Below are 16,590 nucleotides of genomic sequence, written 5' to 3'. Positions count from 1 at the left end.
CGCTGGTGAGATCTGCCTGTGTGGCAGCTCACTAGTGACCACTTAGCGATGCACCAGCGATCCTGACCGCGTCATATCGCTGGTCGGGATCGCTGGTACATCGCTAAGTGTGACAGTACCTTTAAACACATAGCCTGAGCCCAGCTGAACCCTCCTTTATTAGTTTTATTACTTAAAGGGGTTGTCTACTTTCAGAAAACTTTTCTCTATAGGCTTAGATAGTTGTAAAATAACAAACAGAGCATTACTTGCTCTCCCCGGGTCAGTGCTTAGTTGCCACCGCTGCTCCTATCTGTTGGATGACGTCACAGCTGCATCCTATCGTCAAAGACTGGGGCAGCGGCAGAGACTCGGCTCTGGACCCAAGGAGAGAGAGTGAAGCTCTGTTGTTGTAAAATAACAATCTGAGCCTATGGAGAAAAGTTTTCTGAAAAGGGACAACCTTTATAATGACACTCTGCTCTGTTGCATACAGCGCATACATCTTGATTCAGCTGTTACCTCTGAAGCTACGATAAAACCTGGGTGATTACAGGCTTGCTGCGTCCTGACCAAACTTGTCGCTCTACTCGTCTCTACCTTTCGTCTGTACCAAAGAAATGTTAATTATAATCTGGGGAAAAGAGAAAATGAGTGTAAATAAAAAACACCGTAGGTGGAAACGGGTCTGGGCGTTAGGCCTGTGTCTGCCTCCTACATGACACTGAGCTGGATTGCTTGGTGCCGCCTGCTGGGGAGGAATCTACTTTTTCCTTTCAGTGTAACTCGCATTAATGTAGGTTTTTCTATTCCAGGGGTCCGACTTTACTTCACTACCGTGCCATTCAAACAGCCTGCAACCCACCCAAGAATGTTGTCCTTGGTGCATGTCCGCTTGCCACCCGGATTTTCTGCATCTTCCACTGTGGAGAAGCCATCGAAGGTTCACAAAGCCCTGTACAACAATGGTGAGTGGCTGAGAAACCTACTGTTTAGGCGTGCGTTCACACTAGCAGGTTTTACAGCCCGTGATCGTGCAGCAATGCCCAGTCCACTATTGATCTCCTGCCCTGACCTCCTAGCCACACATGTGACTGATCGCTCGGATCAGGAAATCACGGGCAGGTCAGGCCTCGGACCATAACATCTGGCGTTGTGCATGCAGAATACTAATTGTTCTTTTCCCTTTTATCCAATACTGGATTACTTTCGTCTTTTGTCGTTCCCGGTTTTTAGGTGTTTTGCTCATGGCGGCCTCTGAAAACGAAGATCATGACATTTTATGGTGCATCAACCACGACTCCTTTCCCTTTCAGAGACCACTGATGGAGATGCAGGTGAAAGCATTTGGCATTTATTCGAATCTACGACTGTCCATTCATATGTGTTTTAAGATTGTGCACCTTCAGTGATCGTACACCGTTAGAGTTAATTTCAGATTAGAAACAAACTAACACGTGGTATATACAGTTAAAGGGGTTGTCCATTTTGTGTGTACCCATTTAATTGGCTTGTAGGCCACTCAATCCAATGGTTTTCATGTGGGACAGAATAAGAGGAGATTATATTGTTGACCGAACTTCCTCGCTGCTGCTGTCACCTAAAGAAACGAATGTAAGTCCTTTGATTACAGCAGCATTGGCGCTGATTCAAACACAGACTTTATGGGGTATAATATCTTTATAATCTTTATCTTTATAATATCTGATTACTAGACGAGGTCCTATCACTGATCGCTAATCCATGGTATCGAGCCCTGATTATTCATAAGTGCGGTCACAAATCACTGCAGCTTCATTTTACTTTAAGCTACTTAATTAATTTTTATGTGCGGCAGAGTAACAGATTTTAATTATTGTAGCCCTTTTCTTCCATTATGATTCTGACACCTCAAAGAATGAAACTTCCTGTCCTGTGATCACAGCAGCATTAGCAATGATTTTAAGGAGTCATTCTCTTTTTTCCCTTACGTCCCTCCGGACAGCACCATGGAGGACGTCCTTCCTTGCCCTATAGTGGGACAGGATCAGAGAGAGGTTAAAAGGCCCCTCCACCCTCCAGTGTTTTTCCTGTCCCAGCAGGGGACGGTTGTATGAGAGGTTGCTCTTAGAGTGAATATAGCCTGTGGACGTTTATGGCTTTCCATTCCCCTGGCAGGCGGTCCGTGGCTGATTCCTCTCTGGGAGAGGTCCCTCAGCCATCATTTGCTGTATCAGACGGGATAAGGGGTCTCAGCCCTCTTCCCCTCTGTCAAGCGGACCGTGGCTGACACCTCTTGGAGAAGTTCTTCAGCAAGCCTGCATGATGGGCTCAGGGGGATCGTGCGGCGCGTCCATTCCTTCCCCCTGTCAAGGGGCCCAGGGCTGACACTCCCCGGTGGGGAGTCCCTCTGCCTCAAAGACCAGTCGAGCGGACGTGCTCCTGGGTTGAGCCGCTCCTCCCGGTGGGAGGCTCTTGGCTCGGACGCCGGCCGGCAAAACATTGCTACTTCCAGAGAACACGCGGTGGAGAAGGCCGTCGCGCCTCCGGTAACGTCAGCATAAGGTCGGCATGCGTTCCACGGCAGAACACGGAAGTGCAGAACGAGACAGGCAACAGCCTAGTTTCTTGGATCTTGTAGGGCACAGGAGAGGAAATCACTGGCAGTAATACAACATTCCTGACCGAACGCCACTTCCCTCCATGGTAGGCTCTCGGCGTTACCAGCTCCCCCTGTCTTTCTAGCAGGTGTGGAGCCAGCACAGGTGAGTGCACGCTGGATTGTTATGTTCAGGGCCTGGCCTCTGGGTTGATACTAGCCTCATGCCTTGGTGCCAAAGCTGGGCCTAGAGCCTCATGTGCTGAGATGTGTCTTCACATATAAGCAGCTAGGCCTTGGACCTCTAGGCTATACTAAGGCCATTTGTCCAAGCTACATCTCATAATGGGACCTCAGTTAGTTGCAGGCCATGTCTGCACAGAGCCTTATGGCTGGACACATGGTGGAATGCAGCACATGGTCTCCAGGGAGCCTGCCCTCCACCTGCGGCTCATTAATTAGCTCCTTCAAGTTGAGCCGGTCTGACAATCGAGTTATACTATTCAGAGCTGAGGTTTATCCGGATCTCTGATTGCTCTCTTGGAGTTAACTGGGGGCCTGGTCTCTCGTTTGGCACCTTCAAGCAGGGCCGTAGTCTGTGCATCATATTACATCATAGGGGCGTTGTTTTGTCTCTGTGCATCGTATCGCCGCTGAACATCGTATCGCCGCTGTGCAGGATATTGCCGCTGGGCACGAGATATTGTCTCTGTGCGCGATATATTGTCGCTGTGCGCGATATATTGTCGCCGGGCGCGATATATTGTCGCCGGGCGCGATATATTGTCGCCGGGCGCGATATATTGTCGCCGGGCGCGATATATTGTCGCCGGGCGCGACATATTGCCGCCGGGCGCGACATATTGCCGCCGGGCGCGACATATTGCCGCCGGGCGCGACATATTGCCGCCGGGCGCGATATACTGCCGCCGGGCGCGATATACTGCCGCCGGGCGCGATATACTGCCGCCGGGCGCGATATACTGCCGCCGGGCGCGATATACTGCCGCCGGGCGCGATATACTGCCGCCGGGCGCGATATACTGCCGCCGGGCGCCATACGGCCGCTGTGCATCATACTGCATCATTTGGCATCATTGTGCTTCATAGTACCTCTGTACATATGGCTTCATAGTTCCCTTGTGCATCAGACTGCATCATGGGGCTGCATATTGCCTCTGTTCATCATACCGCATCATACAGCATCATGGGGCTTCATAGGGCCTCTATGCAGCGTATTCCACTATGTGGCTTCATAGTGCCTTTGTGCATCGTATTGCATCATAGCACTTTATAGTGTCTGTGCATCATACTGCATCTTATAGCTTCATAGTCCCTTGGTGTATCATATTGCATCATAAGCCTTCCTAGTGGCTCTATGCATCATATTGCTTCATAGCGCCCCATAGTGTCTTGGCACATCATATTGCGTCATAGCGCTTCTGTACAGCATAAGGCTTCTGTGCGTCATAAGGCTTGGGTACCCCTGCGCCTCGGGGTCATTTGTGTGTCTTAATACCTCTGTGCTTCATAGTACCTCGGGTGCTGTGGCTTTGTGCCTCTGGCTTAGACCTTCTGACTTGGGCCTTTTTGAGGGCCGCACCTTGTATGGTCGGCCTACCACTTCACATTTTGTCTCAGGCCCCAACTCTGGTCTTCCGTCTTTCGGGACCCAGACCCAGTTTCTGTTGCTTCATTCTTGGCAACTGGATTTAGCCAGACGAACAGTTATGCTTGAATTGGCCTAGTAACTTAGCATTTCTTCTATTTGGAACAGAACTCTCAAGTGAGTTACTGTCTTGAGTGCTAAAGGCAGGTCTCCCTCATAGTTAGCCTTTAAAGGGGGACATACATCTCTGGGGTTCATCCTTTAAGTGGACATAGTCTGGGTGCAGAAAATACCATAAGGTGGAAGAAAACAATTCTTCCCGACTCCACATAGAGCAGTCGGACTAGTTTCCTGGACACCCGGTAGGCAGATTCTTGTCCCATAAATACGTTGTATTATGTTTACCAGGGGTGGCATCACTACTTTTTGTACCTGGTGGCGATTCAGCAGCTCTGCGTCAGGTGGCAGAGGATCCCGTACTCGCTGCTCTTACAGGAGTCAGGGCTCCTAAGGTAAAGAAGCTGTATCCAGGACTCTCGCGGTTGAGAACCCATAGTCCCTCTGCCTCGCAGTAGTCCATCCCCTCTGCGATGGGAGGAAACCTACCTCCCTCTAGTTATAGAGTGTGATTCCTCCCACCATAGTAGCAGTCAGGGGTATAAATATCTCGCCTTTTAGGATATAACATATAAATAAGTTGACACATTTACAGTGTCTGGGCTAATGACTTGTATAGAAGCACACACTTACTCTCCTCAGTTCCAAAGTCCAGACTCCCTGTGTCTAACATCAGTAAAACAGGGGTGAGGATCCACATTTCCATTTGGGCTTCTCATTAGAAGCATTGAATGTTGGTAGTGGCAGGAGATGTTACCTGCCAGATGGAGTATTTACTTAGTCTTAAATAATATCCAACCCTTTCTTGAGGTTTAGACATGTAAAGGATTCAGAATACACCTGATCTCCTGGATGAGTAGGGTACAAACATCTCAATGCACCACTATTTTCCATGTACTGTTATTGCTCTGATCTTCCAGCGGAGCAGGGTCACTGGCCTGCAGGTTTCCTTGTAGTATGGTAAGCTGGTCTCCAGCCAAGGTTTAAGCCGAGCCCAGGAGGACTGACGAAGGAACTCTCCTGTGTGATAAGCACATACAGCGAGTTACTGCTCTGTACAGTCCTCGTTGTATTGTGGCTGGGGTTATCGCCATACCTTTTGCTGGGCAATAAGGTTTTAAACCTATTCTGTGACACTGGTGTTCATAAGTATCTATCACAATAACTGTAATTCACTGCAGTTCTTTAGTGGTATTGGGGTACAACAGGTTGTTCCACTGCAGATCTTGTTTGCCACATTCATACTGAAATTGGCCATTATAGACATATATCAGATACTCACTACAGTGATCACCTTTGTAGATCCCCTTCGATATCTATATTTCTTCTCATCTTATAGATAATTTCTATATCTAGCCTGGTTCTTACCTAGAACTTTGGGGCTTCTGTTCCCACCCTGAGACCTTTGCTTTGGTATTCTCCATGGTGCTGTCCGGAGGGACATAAGGGAAAAAGAGGATTAGACCTACCGGTAATTCTGTTTCCTGTAGTCCCTCAGGACAGCACCCTTAGTTCCCTCCCTTATGTTTGTCTTTAGGCCTGCATGGGATCGATCGGCAGATTGTTCATCCATCAGGTCATCGTGGCTCGAGATTGGGATGGAGCCGCTAAAGGGTCTTACATACGCTTTTGTAAGGGCGCGTTTAGACCATTTCCATCCATCCTCGGTGGTACTTTGAAAAAACACTGGAGGTGGGAGGGGCCTTTTAACTTCTCTCTGATCCTGTCCCGCTATAGGGCAAGGAAGGACGTCCTCCATGGTGCTGTCCTGAGGGACTACAGGAAACAGAATTACCGGTAGGTCTAATTCCCTTTTGTTCTTTTTTCAAGGATATAAATGACTGTTAGGAAGGGTCCGAGCGCAGATCCACTAGACCAGGGGTCCCCAACGCCGGTCCGCGGCCCAGCACCGGGCCGCTGCAGTGCCCTTGCCGGTCCGCGGACACAAGGGGAGCCAGGGGCGGTCAGTGGCGTAGCGGGGGCTGGGGCGGCGTGCTGCAGTTCTTAGCGGCGGCCAGGGAGCGATCCAAGCAGCTCCGCTGCCTGCAAGAGGGAATAGCAGGAGCGGAGCTGCAAGGACCCGTCCAGCTTCCTGCCCGCCGCCCGCGCTTCCTGTCTCTGACACAGAGAGGAGAGCGCGGCTGCTGTGTCAGAGCGAGGAAGCGCGGGCGGCGGGCAGGTGAGAGGAGAGAGGTGGTGTCTGTGTGTGTGTGTGTGTGTGTGGCCTGGCCCTGTGTGTGTGTGTGTAGCCTGGCCCTGTGTGTGTGTGTGTGTGGCCTGGCCCTGTGTGTGTGTGTGTGTAGCCTGGCCCTGTGTGTGTGTGTGTGTGTAGCCTGGCCCTGTGTGTGTGTGTGTAGCCTGGCCCTGTGTGTGTGTGTGTGGCCTGGCCCTGTGTGTGTGTGTGTGTGTAGCCTGGCCCTGGAGGAGATGGGGACATGAGGAGAAGGCCATGAGGGGAGTGATGGGGTGAAGGCAATGATGGGGAGACAGCGGTGATGGGATGAAGGCAATGATGGGGAGAGGGGAGTGATGGGATGAAGGCAATGATGGAGAGAGGGGAGTGATGGGATGAAGGCAATGATGGGCAGAGGGGAGTGATGGGGTGAAGGCAATGATGGGGAGAAGGGAGTGATGGGGTGAAGGCAATGATGGGGAGAGGGGAGTGATGGGGTGAAGGCAATGATGGGGAGACAGCAGTGATGGGGTGAAGGCAATGATGGGGAGAAGGGAGTGATGGGGTGAAGGCAATGATGGGGAGACGGCAGTGATGGGGTGAAGGCAATGATGGGGAGAAGGGAGTGATGGGGTTAAGGCAATGATGGGGAGAGGGGAGTGATGGGGTGAAGGCAGTGATGGGGTGAAGGCAATGATGGGGTAAAGGCAATGATGGGGAGAGGGGAGTGATGGGGTGAAGGCAATGATGGGGAGAGGGGAGTGATGGATTGAAGGCAATGATGGGGAGAAGGGAGTGATGGGGTGAAGGCAATGATGGGGAGAAGGGGGTGAAGGCAATGATGGAGAGATGGCAGTGATGGGGTGAAGGCAATGATGGGGAGAAGGGAGTGATGGGGTGAAGGCAATGATGGGGAGAAGGGAGTGATGGGGTGAAGGCAATGATGGGGAGAAGGGAGTGATGGGGTGAAGGCAATGATGGGGAGAAGGGGGTGAAGGCAATGATGGAGAGATGGCAGTGATGGGGTGAAGGCAATGATGGGGAGAAGGGAGTGATGGGGTGAAGGCAATGATGGGGAGAAGGGAGTGATGGGGTGAAGGCAATGATGGGGAGAAGGGAGTGATGGGGTGAAGGCAATGATGGGGAGAAGGGAGTGATGGGGTGAAGGCAATGATGGGGAGAAGGGAGTGATGGGGTGAAGGCAATGATGGGGAGAAGGGAGTGATGGGGTGAAGGCAATGATGGGGAGAAGGGAGTGATGGGGTGAAGGCAATGATGGGGAGAAGGGAGTGATGGGGTGAAGGCAATGATGGGGAGAAGGGAGTGATGGGGTGAAGGCAATGATGGGGAGAAGGGGGTGAAGGCAATGATGGAGAGATGGCAGTGATGGGGTGAAGGCAATGATGGGGAGAAGGGAGTGATGGGGTGAAGGCAATGATGGGGAGAAGGGGGTGAAGGCAATGATGGGGAGAAGGGGGTGATGGGGTGAAGGCAATGATGGAGAGATGGCAATGATGGGGAGAAAAGGGTGATGGAGCACTCATTCAAAACCTATGGTGAGTTGAGTCACATTATAAATGTTATTTAATTATAAGTATGCACTGCTACACTACAACTGCGTCCATAGCCTCGCCCCCTTATGACCAAAGCCCCGCCCCTGCCACACCTCCATCCCCGCCCTGCCGGGCCATGGAAGAATGGTCTTGCTTGAAACCGGTCCCTGGTGCAAAAAAGGTTGGGGACCACTGCACTAGACCATGCAACCGAGCCCCAATTCTTCCTAACTGCAATGACAAAACACCAGAACTTCCTTCTCCTGCAAGTTACTGGCTCAATTAATTTTCATAGAAGTGAGAATAGTTAAATTATTGCAGTCCTGTACTTCCTCCCTGCTGCTGTCCCTAAAAAAAAAAAAAAAGTATATAGGAGAGCATGATATGAATCATTGAGATAAGTCCTTTTCAATAGACTTTGTGGTCCTGTGATCACAGCAGCATTGGCGCCGATTCAAGGATGTAGTTTTTAAAAGGAAGAAACGTCTTGTTACTGGATGGGGTCCCACCACTGAGCATTTGAATAGGAATCCCATTTCTCTATCGTTAAGATTTTTCACCACAAATGAAGCATCATGACATTTATTTATTTTTTTACTAATTTTCAGGTGACTGTAGCCATTGATGGCCATTCCTGGACTCTCCATCCTATTGATGAAGTAAAGGTTGAGAAAGTTATAACTCCGCTAAACATGGATTTAATCCCTGTGACCGACCCGCCGGTGATGACACGACAGCACGTCGTTCCACCCAAGAAGTTTGTGCTGCTGTCTGCTAAGGTCGGTAGTAGTCATGAGCGAGCGTGCTCGGATAAGGCGTTATTAGAGTATGCTTGTGTCCTAATCGAGTGTTTTCGGCCTGCTTGAAAAAATTTAGTGTCTCTGCGACTGCATGTCTCACAGCTGTTTGACAGCCGCAACACATGCATGGACTGCCTAGTAAACAGGCCTAACAAACAGGCAATCCCTGCATGTATTGAGGCTGTCGAACAGCTGCGAGACATGCAGGTGCGGCGACTCAAGCCTTTTTTTTTTTTTTTTTTTTTTTTTTTCAGGCATGCCAAAAATACTCAAATAAGACACGAGCAAGCTCGCTCATCACTAGTCAGTAGTATTTTCGGAGGGGAGGCATGGATGTGCGCCTCAATTTACACCCGTTTCTGACTTTATTAATGTTAAATCTGTAGGGAAGTCATATTTTCCACAAGCTTCGGCCAGTAGACCAGCTCCGACATCTTCTCGTTGGCAGCGCTGGAGGAGAAGGAGAGGATATTGAGCGTTTCTTCAAACTACACCAGGTACTTTTTATATTTATTTTAAGGCTTTTTTTTTTTTTTAATACCTTTATTTTATTTTTTTTCCAACTCACTTGTTTTTTTTTTTTTTGTTTTTTTTTAAAGCAGGATCAGGCCTGTGCAACCTGTTTAATACTCGCTTGTTCTCATGCCGCATCTGACCGAGAAATCTCTGTCTGGGCTACTCGGGCTTTTTTCAGGTAGTCTCGCAGCACTTGGATAAAGTTGTCCTGTTTTCTAATATTTAACACAATCAAATGGTTAAATAACACTCCCATCGCAATAGGTATGGAGGGGACGCGCAGATGAGAATTCAGCCTTCGCTCCCTGCCCCTGCTAATGCCGGAGCAATGTTTGGTTCGCCTTTGCCAATCGGTAAGAATAAATCCTCTCATTATACTGAAACTAGGAATTGTTTCACGGAAAAGAATAAAAGCAACAAATCATTTTTTGCAATTGGGTTTCATTAAAATGGTTTGCACCTCAATTAATGAACCCCTTTTAATTGGCTTGTACGCCGCTCACGGCAATGGTTTTCATGTGGGACACAATAAGGAGATTTGAATTGTTGCCGACCATAACATGCTGCTGTCACCTAAGGAAGCAAATGAATAGTCCTGTGATTACAGCAGCATTTCCACTGGTTCAAACACACTGTCCTTTGAATTTCAGGGTCACCCATGCCTATCAGCAGTCCGGTAGCAATGCCCAGCTTCCTGGCTACACCCGCTCAAGGCAAGTCTTCATGTATATCTATGTTGTTATTCATTCTTCTCTTCACATTGGCTCATGCGTCACAATCTCTCCTATTATTTCAGGCGTCTATCCACCCAATATATCTACCCCGGTGTATTCTGCTGCTTCTCCGGCCTATCAGTCCACCGCACCTCTGCCTGTATTACCAGGCTCAGAAATCATCTTTTCTGGAAAACACAATGGAATCTGCATCTATTTTACCCGCATTATCAAGTGAGTCTAATAAATTAACCCAATGACCTGTTTTTTCACCTTCCTTAAAAGGGTATTCCCATCTCCCAAGACCCCATCCTAATATGTAGCAGGTATAATATTCGCAAATATCTCCAATTAGAAATGTAGTATAGTTCTTCTGATTCACTCTGTTGCTTACCCTATGTGCAGGGCATTGCAGTAGCTTAGGTATCCATGGTTACGGCCACTCAAAGTGAGAGTTAGTTGTTCTTGTAACCATGGATACCTAAGCTACTGCAATGCCCTGCGCATAGGGAAAGCAACATAGTGAATCAGAAGAACTATACTACGTCTAATTGAAGGTATTTACTAATATTTTTATTATTACATCTACTACATATTAAGATAGGGTATTGGAGATTGGAATACCGTTTTAATTTCAGTATTTCATGCTCATTCTCGGCACCATTGTTTTCTAGTAACATCTGGGACGGAAGCATGATTGTGGAAAGGAATTACAAGATTGAAAACCGAAATGTCACAGGGGTAAGACCGCATGTTCCCCATCTGCGTTATCTTAACAATTAAGATAATTGCCTGATTGATCGAACGCCCCCCCCACCACCACCACCCATCGGTGATTTTCCAGCCCCTGTTCCTCCTTACTGCAAGATCCCATCAAGGAGGTGTTTCAATGCCTTGCGGGTGTAAAGAGAAAACTCATAAGCTGATCCAACGCCACACAGGGCATGTTCCAGCTGTCTCATCTAGCCAAAACCTATCTGTAACAGCAGCAACTGGAGCTACCTCTGATTACTGCTGCCCATCTCAAGCACCAGCTATTGCACTCGCAGGGTGCCGATGGTTTTGCCCATTGCCACCAGCTTGATGCAGCTATAAAACCCTTTTGCTATCATGTGTAAAGTCCATGGTGCTCTATATGGCGGTTTTCATGTGATTTAACCACGTGGTGACCACTTCACCGAACAAAAACGTTCTTGTCGGTGCAGAAGAGAACACAGAAGGGAAAGCGGTCACATCAGTAAATCACATGAGCGCCGGGGACGCGGCTTACTATTTTATGTTTTCATGAAGGGTATTTGATTTTTTTTTTTTCTTTTTCTTTTTTTCTTTCTCTGTACATTGCAGATTGACAGCAGCATCTCCCCCCACGTCTTGCAGTCAGTTCTACAGGAGCTCAAAGGGTTGCTGGAGTTTATGGATAGAAACTCTCAATTCGGTGCCGGTTCCTTAGGAAATCTAAGGTAAGATGTGATATTATAAGCAGTGGAGGCTAATAAACCCCTGAAGTCGTGAGCAAGCGGGTTACTTTTATTCTGACTCTCTTTTGGCTTCTCGGAGATGAAAGGAGTTGTCTGAACATAGCGCTTCAGGAGCGCGCTGCTCCCGTGCCTATCGGCTCGCCGATGAAGAGTGCGCTCCTGACGACGGCTGAGCCGCCGATCCAAACTGGTGCGCACGCTCATGGTGCAGCCAGAGGAAACTGTGCCTCTGCAGCATCGGAGGAGCACAGGCAAATCTTCATGCCTAGGAGATCGGCCACCTATGATAGACTGCAGCGGTGGCCGGTTGCGTAGGAGCAAAGGGGGAGCAAACTGTAGAAGTAAATGCAAAGTTGCTTATTTTAAGCATTGATGATATTGCAACACCTTTTACATCAGAGGTATTTTCAGGAGCAGTCACAGGGCTGATAAGTAGGGGGGTATCATGATTTTGAACTCTTTATACCCTAATTGTTTGCAGTTTTGGAACGCCGGTCAATATTCAGCAGCGTTTGGGTGCCATGGGTCATCACGACATGGGAAGTTCTCAACAAGTCCAGCAAGAACTGCAGAGAAAGTTCCATAGTAAGAGAAACGAGCGACTAGCAACCATATTACTTTATTTAGCATTTTATTAGATGCGGAATCCATCTGTACGATGTAACCCCTGCAGCTGACACGCGGTATAATGCTTGATGTAGTGCAGTGTGCACCATGACCACTTCATGGCTCTAACACCAGGTCTCTGTTCTGTCTTCCAGCTGAAGCCCAGCTCATAGAGAAGACGTCTCTTCAAGGGATCCACATCTTGGTCAGAAAGACCTGTCAAGCCTTGGCTCTATGGAAACTGCTCTGCGAGCACCAGTTACACCACATCGTGTTCGACCTGCAGAAGGTGCGTCCTGCTTGCTTAAAGCATCGATGCTTTCTGTATATGTCCCTATCACACTGACCATAATAAGCCCACTCCATACAGGTTGGATGCCGGCCGCCTCCATCAGCGCTAGTGCAACATTTAAATGGCTCCAGACTGCATGCGCTCCCATTTCAGCACCCATCACCCACCTCCTTGCCGTGCTGATTGCTTGCCATAGCATTGGCGGGGGCCTTCTGAAAGCATACAATATTGCTAAGATGTCCAGGCCTGTGGGTGGTCTTCATACTTGATTGTAAATGTCACTGTATTCTGTGATACTTGGAAGTATTGCAATGCATAATACAAGCAATCAATCATAAGTCCCCTAGGGGGACTGAAAAAAAAAAATGTAAACATCTGAATCGCCCCCTTTTCTCCTACGCCTCATTGGGGGACACAGGACCATGGGTGTTATGCTTTGGCATTGTGGCATCCGAATAAGTTCACACTTAAAATATTGGAAAAAAAATATATAAATACAAGAATTAAATGAAGCCGAGTGAAACTTTTTTTCTCTCCCCAAAATGGTACCAATAGAAACATCAACATGTTGCAGAAATAACACAAGCCCATCCATGGAAAAATTAAAGTTCTGGGTCAAAAATAAATAAATGGTGGCACAAAACAAATCTTTTTCCAGAATTTTTTTTTTCTCTCTTGTGCATTCTTTTTGCTTCCGTTACCAGGACCTGCAGGAGCAACTGACGATCACTTCCTTTAGGGATCTAGTGACCCGAGACAAGGAGCTGACCGGAGCCCTCGTGGCATCGCTGATCAATCACTACATCCATGATAACGCCTCAGTGGATGGAATAAGCTCTCGTCTGCAAGAAGTCTGCCCGCTCTTCTACAGCCCCGACGATGCCACATGCTCGAAGGTACAAAATCTGGCCCTAAGAAAGATGGGCAAAATTTTTTTTTTTTTTTTTTTCATTTTAGGAGGAGTTTTTCATAAATAAAAAAAGTTGCATAATTGCTTATTAAAGGAATCAACATTTTTTTTTGTGTGTGTGTTTTTGTATTGCAGGCAAATGAGCTCTTGCAGCGGTCCCGCCAGGCCCAGAGCAAATTTGATAAAGAGTTGATGCTCCGAGAGTCTCTGAGGGAATATCAGAAAATAAGTCAACAAGTGGATTTGCCTAATGTTTGTGGGCAGTACAGACAAGGTATTTCCTTCCCCAGCTGTGTCTTTGTCTGGTTTCTGCACCTTTTTATGCAATTTTTAACCCATTCCTGACGTAGGACAGGCATCTACGTGGGTCGCAGATGTATGGAGCGGGCTCAGGAGATGTGTTTTACAGCAACAGTTAATGCTGTTTAACTATTTTAGATGCCGCAGTTATTTTCTGACGGCGGCATTTAAATGTTTACAATCGTTGTGTTCTGGTAGGAAACCCGGGTCCTACAGAATGTCACCACTGCCAGCTTTCTACTCTAAAGACTAGCCTGTAAAAGACTAGCCTGTAGTCATTTTTCGTAGACAATACTGATGAATAGTATATTGGACAAGCAGTTGCGGGTTCATGTCCCACCAGGGGGACTTAAAAAAAAAAAAAAAAAAAAAAAAAAAAAAAAATAAAAAATATCGGATTTTTTGTACACTTTCTCATAACCATCAAAGGCGGACATAGAAAAGCATGGGATGTATGCGGCTGCCACCAGGAGGCTGATGCGAAACTTTAATACACATTTCTCCATCACTTCATTGGGGGACACAGGAACCATGGGTGTATGCTGCTGCCACTAGGAGGCTGACACTATGCACATAAAAAAGTTAGCTCCTCCTCCGCAGTATACACCCCACCGACTGGCACCAAACTGATCAGTTTAGCTTAGTGTCAGTAGGAGGTGGACACGGGTCTTTCATTAGATCCTTATGTACCTCAGTGTGCGTCGTTCCCTTTCAGGTTTTTGGAGGGATACAGAGTGAATAGTCACATTGTATTCCTACAAAGAGATGATGAGTACGGCGTGTACTGCCACCCTGTATCCTCATACGTCTAGCCGGCAGGATCAAGAGCCCCTAACACGGATGCGTGTCCAGGTGATCCAGACCGATCCTAGCCCCCTGTCTCTCACCCACCAGAGCCTGTCGGTTGGGGGAGGCGTGGACATCCTTTTTCTTCGCCTGGATGATGAGGTTTCCCCAGGTTTTCCTTTAAGACAAGGCTTACAGATGAAGTAGGTAAGTATCTGCAAGTCTGGACCCACCTAGTCCCTCTGTCAGCTTAGCGTCCCTTAAACTTCCACAGCAGGACGCTGGGCGGTGGTGAAGGAGTACTGGGGAAGCACTGCTCAAATCGCCTTGCGGCGTCCCTTGCACTTCCCCCCCTTCCCGTTTTTTTCATACCGGACTGCATAGTGGTGCTCTATGCTGAGAGAGGTCGCCGCAGCAGTGCATCCTTTAATAATGCCTCCGCGCTGTCCCGCGCTCCCCGGCGGCTGCCGTGTTTAATTCAGGCCCCAGCTTCTATTCAGGCCTTGTCCTGCGTCGTGGCCACGACCCTTCTTCTCGGGTGGTCTTTTCTCCCGCCCGCCTTGCCACCGCTCTGTTCATCATTTCTGCGCTCCTGATGTCCCCGCCCACTCCTCCTCCTACCCTTCCTATAGGCTTCTAGCAGTGCCATCTTTGGACTCCTGACAGCGCGGTTAGCTCTGCCCCCTTTTCTGGCCTCAGCGAGCGAGAGCTTGGTTCCTTACTGCCCACTGCTTCCAAAGTGCGCGCATTCTACTCCATCTCCCGGGCAGCCTCAGCCTGTGAGCCGGACGCTGTTTTCTGTCTGTGGGACCTGCATACCCAATCAAGCTGTGCCTCCTCTCTAGCTGGAAGACTTTTCAGGACATCTGACCCGTGAGTAGCTCTGCACTGCAGACTGACACCCTCCTCCCTGTCCCCTAACCTTCTGGCACTGCTTAGTGGGTCTGCTCATCATGTCTAATTCTAAGCCACTTCGTTCTCGTCCTCCAACCTCCTCCTCTTCCTCCACTGTGGTCAGTCACTTTGCATGTTCTTCTTGTAAATGCAAATTTCCATCAAGTCAGTCCTCTCCCCTCTGTCAGGACTGCAGCAACCCCATTGAACCCACCGCCCAGGAGCCCCCGGTTGTCCCAAGTGAGACCCCTATCCCAGGGTGGACTTCCTCTCTGTCACAATCTGTGGCGGATCTCACTAGGGTGTCTCAGACCCTGCTGTCTGTACTTGATAAGTTGCCCCTGCAGACTTCCGCAGGACCCAGCAGTTCACAGGAATCTCCGTCTGAGCCTGCTAACATTAGCCACAAAAGATCCAGACAGGAGCGCCGGTCCGAATCCTCTTCCCGTTCCATCTCGCCCCATAGCCCGTCCCAGAGACCTCCTTCTTCCCGTTCCTCCTCTCCTGAACCAGGCAAGACTTTCTCGGATGCGCCCTCTGATGATGTTTTGGAGCTGGATTCGGACCAAATCGCTGACATGAGGGGTATGGTTCAGAGCCTCATTGGAGCGATCAACCAGACCTTCGACATCAAAGACTCCTGCGGAACCCGCAGATCAGGGGGTTTCATTCAGACGGTCTAAATCACCTTCCAAGGTCTTCGATCCCAATTCTGAGTTCCAGAAGATTCTGACCAGGGAAAGAGAAAATCCGACCAGGCGCTTTCAAAGAGGAAAGCGCCTTGGCGTGTTATATCCTTTTTCTCCGGAGCTCACCGCTGACTGGTCAGCTTCTCCCTCCGTGGACCCGCCGGTCTCTAGACTATCTAACAACAGGGTCCTTCCAATTTCTGGTGGAGCATCTTTGGGAGATCCTAATGACAGAATTATAGAATCCTTTGCAAAGTCAGCTTTCGAAGCCCGGCCTTTGCTTCCACTTGGGTTTCAAAGGCCATAGCCAAATGGGCTACGGATCTCCGCCAAGGCATTCTGGCTGGAGCCCAGCCAGAACAGCTAGCGGAGCTCGCCAACCAGATTTCTCACGCAGGCAAATATTTGGTCTCTGCCTCCCTGGATGCCGTGTCTTGCGCAGCTCAGGCATCTAGCAACGTTGTCGCAATTCGGTGCACAGTTTGGCTTAAGACCTGGCAGGCGGACTTATCAAAAAAGTCCCTCACCAGCCTACCCTTTCAGGGATCGCACCTCTTTGGCGCTAGGCTGGACCAGATTATTAAGGATGCCACGGGG

The 16,590-nt window shown here is 48.8% G+C and overlaps 1 protein-coding gene across 2 annotated transcripts in view; it reads left to right on the top strand.

Moving 5' to 3' along the window:
• NUP155 (nucleoporin 155) overlaps window positions 1–16,590 on the top strand; it is a 63,940-nt gene that overhangs the window by 19,738 nt on the left and 27,612 nt on the right. The window contains exons 11-24 of one of the 2 annotated variants that reach the window (XM_073543958.1): window positions 795–947; window positions 1,216–1,316; window positions 8,618–8,788; window positions 9,196–9,306; window positions 9,412–9,503; window positions 9,590–9,678; window positions 9,976–10,038; window positions 10,122–10,272; window positions 10,713–10,779; window positions 11,383–11,498; window positions 11,998–12,101; window positions 12,278–12,411; window positions 13,119–13,310; window positions 13,460–13,598. In XM_073543958.1, the coding sequence (XP_073400059.1) occupies window positions 795–947; window positions 1,216–1,316; window positions 8,618–8,788; window positions 9,196–9,306; window positions 9,412–9,503; window positions 9,590–9,678; window positions 9,976–10,038; window positions 10,122–10,272; window positions 10,713–10,779; window positions 11,383–11,498; window positions 11,998–12,101; window positions 12,278–12,411; window positions 13,119–13,310; window positions 13,460–13,598 (1,683 nt within the window). Of the gene's footprint in view, window positions 1–794; window positions 948–1,215; window positions 1,317–8,617; window positions 8,789–9,195; window positions 9,307–9,408; window positions 9,504–9,589; window positions 9,679–9,975; window positions 10,039–10,121; window positions 10,273–10,712; window positions 10,780–11,382; window positions 11,499–11,997; window positions 12,102–12,277; window positions 12,412–13,118; window positions 13,311–13,459; window positions 13,599–16,590 lie in introns of both variants that reach the window. The other variant, XM_073543957.1, reaches the window with a different exon arrangement.

Source organism: Dendrobates tinctorius, unplaced genomic scaffold (genome assembly GCF_039654945.1).
Source record: "Dendrobates tinctorius isolate UK_male_01 unplaced genomic scaffold, ASM3965494v1 ptg000135l, whole genome shotgun sequence".
Taxonomy (NCBI): Eukaryota; Metazoa; Chordata; class Amphibia; order Anura; family Dendrobatidae; genus Dendrobates; species Dendrobates tinctorius.
Note: the sequence above shows the minus strand (reverse complement) of the source record. Positions and strands in the feature narration are given on the sequence as shown.